This window comes from Trichechus manatus, unplaced genomic scaffold, assembly GCF_000243295.1.
Source record: "Trichechus manatus latirostris isolate Lorelei unplaced genomic scaffold, TriManLat1.0 scaffold00301, whole genome shotgun sequence".
Taxonomy (NCBI): domain Eukaryota; kingdom Metazoa; phylum Chordata; class Mammalia; order Sirenia; family Trichechidae; genus Trichechus; species Trichechus manatus.
In genome coordinates, this window is record NW_004444237.1 from 427,142 (window position 1) to 432,276 (window position 5,135).

A 5,135-nucleotide genomic window follows, 5' to 3' on the forward strand; every position below is an offset into this window, starting at 1 on the left:
TAAGCAGTTGACAATGAACTTTTCTTATGCAGTAGTTTCTACTTAATAACTAAGCAATTTGAGGCACCGAGGCCATTAAGTGACTCGCCCAAGTCATACAACTAGTGCGTGGCAGAGCGAGGATGTGAATCCCAGCAGCCCACATTCATTACCACAATGTTATGCTGCTTGTTCTTTACTTATTTCCATACCTGTGTATGGCTCTGGACTATAGGAACTATTCTGATTAATAAAGGTAACACTAAGCTTTCTGAGAATCCTCTAGAACACTTCAAAAAGAGATTATAATGCTAAATGAAAGCAGTAGGGCCTATTTGTTTTTTAGTTTTCATAATCCAGCCTTGTAATTCCCACACCTGAAGAAACATTTTTAAGAATATGAGTCTTGTTTTCTCTTGTCTCTCATTTCATATGATGGTTAGAAATCATTTGTATAATAATACAACCTCTATCTCTGGTATAGGAGCCCTGGTGGCACAGTGGTTAAGTGCTTGGCTGCTAATCGGAAGGTTGGTGGTTTGAACCCACAAGAAAGATTATAATCTTGGAAACCCTATGGAACAGTTCTACTCTGTCCTCTAGGGTCACTATGAGCCACGATCGACTTGACTGCAACGAGTTGTCTATGGTATAGATCATGGAATTGCTTTATTATGCTAAATACACTTTTCATATATTTATCTCTAATAGTAACCACCATTGGGTGGTAAAGGGGAAGTACAGAACACAATTCAGGAAAGCTATTGCTAAAGTTTGGTTACTTCTGCATTTTTCTGACGAATCACTTAACTCTATGGACCTCTTATTTAAAACTGAAGTAAGGATATAGAAGTTGTCAGATCAAATCATTCAAATAAATTTGCTGTCAAAATTTGTGATTTCTTCACTTACTCCCATCTGAAGAACAGTGTTTCCTATTTAGCTTTCAGGTACCAGAAAGAGAGAGGAGAAAAGCACAATTAAACCGATGAAAGAAATGTGAGAACTCACCCAGAAAGGAAGATTAATAGTAATCCTCTCACCTTTGTGTTCAAGCAGAATTTCGTATACCTCCTAGGCATGAACCTTTGCCAAGTAACCTAGAGATATATAGAACAGAGGGTTTCCTTTTAAGGAAGAGGAAATAGAGATGTCGTATCTTGCCCAAAGTGAATAACAACAGAGTAAGAAAGCCAGCGGTGTAATTTGTGTCTTCAGATTGTCAGTCTGTGTACCCTAAACTTTTCTTTATTTGTTTCAGGATGAAGAGAAAGTTCTACTCTTGGGATGAATGTATGAACTTGAGAGAAGTTAAGGTAAAATCCTAGAGAGGAAAAGAACCCGAGAAGGTCTTAACTGTACCGTCGACCCCACAACAATCTCATTTCAGAGGACAGCAGCCAAGGAGGTTATTCTGTTCCCTGTGGGCAGCATTCCAAAGACAATTATGTTTCTTATATTTTTCCTTTATCTTTCCAAAGTAGTTTTAGCTCATTTCTTCTGGTTCTGCTTTCATTGGAGAACAAAAAATAACTCTACACTCATATTTGAAAGTAGACTCCCACTTTCAAAATGGCATCATATTATCAAAGGAAATATAACTTCTAAAATTGTTATTGTTGTTGTGTGCCATTGAGTTGATTCTGACTCATAGCAAACCTATAGGACAGAGTAGAACTGCCCCATAGGGTTTATGAGGCTGTAATCTTTACGGAAGCAGACTACTACATCTTTCTCTAGCAGAGCAGCTGATGGGTTTGAACCACTGACCTTTTGGTTAGCAGCCTAGCACTTAACCACTGTGCCACCAGGGTATTTACTTATGAGTGGCTACTTACCATTTACTTATATTTCATGCTGTATGACTTGGATAACTTTTTGGAGGCTTTTGAATAAAATTTCACGCGGTCAAGTCAGAAAAATATTAGACCTACTTAATAGATGGAAGGAAAAAAGTGATAGATTGAAGTATTCAATAGCTATGATTGACTTGCTTTGTTTTTGTAGTTACATGCATTATTTAAAACAATTACAAGTTGAATGGGCAAAAGTTGTGTGATATATCAACAACGAAAAAAGACAAAAAGCTGAGGCTGCTTAAGTACAACCAATTACCTCATGGGATTTGGTTCCTTGGTTTGGAGGTTTAGGGTCAGGGTATCATGGGACTTCCCAGTTAATTGGCCTAATAACGTGTTTAGTGTTCCTGTTCTGCCTCCTAGTTCATTTCATAGTGCTTGGGGTCTTAAAAGCTTGCAAGCAGCCATCCAAGGCACAACAATTGGTCTCTATTCACCTGGAGCAACAGAGGAAGAAGGAGCATCAGGAATAGAAGGAGGATATGGAATGTGTGGTTAATTGCCTCCATGAACAACTGCCTCCTTTGCCATCAGACCAGAAGAACTGGATGGTTCCCAGCTACCATTAGTGAACATTTTGATCAAAGATTGGGAAGAAGAATCCTGATCAAAAGGGGGAAAATGTAGAAAAGAATTTGAAATTCTCATGGACTCCCCATTTTCTGGAGCCATGTGTTGTTTTTGCTGTGTATATCTCAACAACAACAAAATAAAATTATTTTAAAAAAAGATTAAGAAAAACAATTACAGCTTACTTTAAATAGGTGTTCTAAGATATTTTTTAATTATGTAGGTATTAAAATGTTATAACTTATTAACAAATCCAGAAGAAATAGAACACTACTTAAGGTAATTATCATAACTAGCATTAGTGAGATTTTGCTAACTTCTGTAACCTTGCTTTAAGAATTTTAATACTTATTTGCTGTATTGCAGTCTCTGAAGAAACTTAATCATGCCAATGTGATTAAACTGAAAGAAGTTATTAGAGAAAATGACCATCTTTATTTTGTATTTGAATATATGAAAGAAAACCTCTATCAATTAATGAAAGACAGGTATGTCTTTATTTTACAATCACTAATTCTTTCTCTATTATTTCTTCCATGAATTCCTTGGATCTCTTCAATATGTCACACTTTACAATATACAGATTTAATATTGCAAGAGGTAGATTTAAATTGATTAGTTCTCTTATCTTTATCAAAGGATAACATTTGACATTGAAGAACCAGCTATGACCTAGCCACTTTTCTCCTGTTGTAATTCCTTAAAAGTCAAGATAAACATTTTGTATAAACATATATAGCCTCTATCTATAATTTTTAAAATAAAAATATTTCTGTAGTTTAATACTCAGTAATAAAGCTGGCCTAGGGCAAGGTGAGAAGCTTATCTTCATTGCTCTCCTGTGTATCTTATGGAATTTAATGAAGGAATGAAGTAACTTTCAAGAAAAGATCTAATAACCTCGCGCATTAGAATGCGTAAGTGAGTGAGAAAACTTAAAATACTACCAGTCCCAAGGAAATTCTCATTTTAATTTTTCAACCGAAGAACAGATCCATCCCGTTGAGGGATGGATTGACACAGTGGCTGCAACAATGAGCTCAAGCATAACAACGACTGTGAGGATGGCATGGGGCCGAGCAGTATTTCCTTTCGCTGTACATTGGGTTGCTGTGAGTTGGAACCAACTCGACAGCACTAACAACAAGAAGAACAGAATCTTTAAAGAGAGTTCTTCAGTTGTCCTCCGTGGTCTTGAGGAGGTTAATGTTCTGGTGGTGGCTGTCCTAGTCACATCTTGGAGATAAATGCCTATTTTGCCTGCTTTTAAAGCCAGAGTTGTTCAACAAAAGACTCTAAAATACTTTAGAAATCCAAGTTAATTTTTCAGTGTAATAGTGTTGATTTCTCTCTCTCTGTCTCACACAGACACACACACACACACAAAATCAAGGTTATGGATAGTAGGTGAATTTTTCTTTAATCACGTCATTCCCTTTTTCAAAAACTATTTATTGAATGCCTCTTCTTTTCCAGGTAGATATCATTATAATGTTAATAGCAGTCAAAATAAAAGAAATTTACTGCCCCCAAAATCTTTTTTTATTTTTTATATTCCTTTCTAGCCCTTGTAGTAGGCATACATACTTTTTACTTATTTGTAATTTTAATAGTGATAAAATTTTTTCTTTGATTCATTGACTTAGAAGTATTTTTTTCATGCTAATACAGTCTTCACAGTTACCATAGTTACTATGTTCTTTTAACTGGCTATACCAAGCTGCAGTTACCTCTTTGAACAAATACCAGTGGTAGAATGGATTGGTAATTACAGTGTATAATATTGATGATGTATATAGCCATTAAAGGTGATAATTATAAAGATTATGAAAATGCTTGCAAGTGGATACAAAACATATCAAAATTGTGTATGTATAACATTGATACCTAATATAAAAGTTATGTATGCAAATGGTTAGGACTGGATTAGAATACTGAAAAATGAAAAATAGTTTCTTAATAACATGGTACAATTGTTGGTAATCTTCACTTTTCAGTGTCTACTAATGATTTACAGACTTTAAAATGTATGAAATTATATATGGATGGTATGTTGAGATATACTTGAAGAAAAAGAAATTAAATATACACATAAATAATGAAATATACTGATCTGAGTTTTTAAAAATATATAATCTGACAGTAGAAATGATTAATGGAATAGCAAATAAACACTCCAAAAAATCAACTTTTGAATTTTATGATTTAATTCAGGATCCCTAAATTAAATGGAAATAAAAGTGATATTGTTTAGAATATTATTCGGTATCAAAAGGATAACTTAGACCATTATCAGTAGTACCTGGTGAAGGGCTAATTAAGCTTAAGTGGCATTTGTACATTCTATTTTGGGTAGTTTAACTTTCTGAAACATTGTTTTGAACATGAACATTGATCTGAAAGTCCTTTACTCAATTAAGCTTCTTTATAGTTGCAATTGAACACTAATATACACAAACCTTTGCTCTGATACAGTCACTGTACCACAAGCATATAACATACTTTTTATAAAGTTAAAATGTTGGCAAGAATAAAAATATTTTGTTGACTTTGAAATTTATTTTATAGTTTGTAAGAATGAGTTTTAAATATATTTCAATAATATATGATTATCACTCTTTCAAATTTGTGATAAGAGCAGTATGTATCTTTGTTTACTGTGTGTTTCCAACTTATTTGGAATGGGGGGCATTTTAGAACATAACAGAGGCATATTAGATGATTAAC

The 5,135-nt window shown here is 34.1% G+C and overlaps 1 protein-coding gene across 1 annotated transcript in view; it reads left to right on the forward strand.

The window, feature by feature from the left end:
• The first annotated feature begins 801 nt into the window (after nt 1-801).
• The window catches only part of MAK (male germ cell associated kinase), a 50,969-nt gene continuing 46,635 nt past the window's right edge, over nt 802-5,135 (forward strand). Inside the window, exons 1-3 of the mRNA XM_023725362.1 lie at nt 802-817; nt 1,241-1,295; nt 2,775-2,896. Of these exons, the coding sequence (XP_023581130.1) occupies nt 1,242-1,295; nt 2,775-2,896 (176 nt within the window). The 5' untranslated portion in view covers nt 802-817; nt 1,241. The remainder of the gene's footprint in view (nt 818-1,240; nt 1,296-2,774; nt 2,897-5,135) is intronic.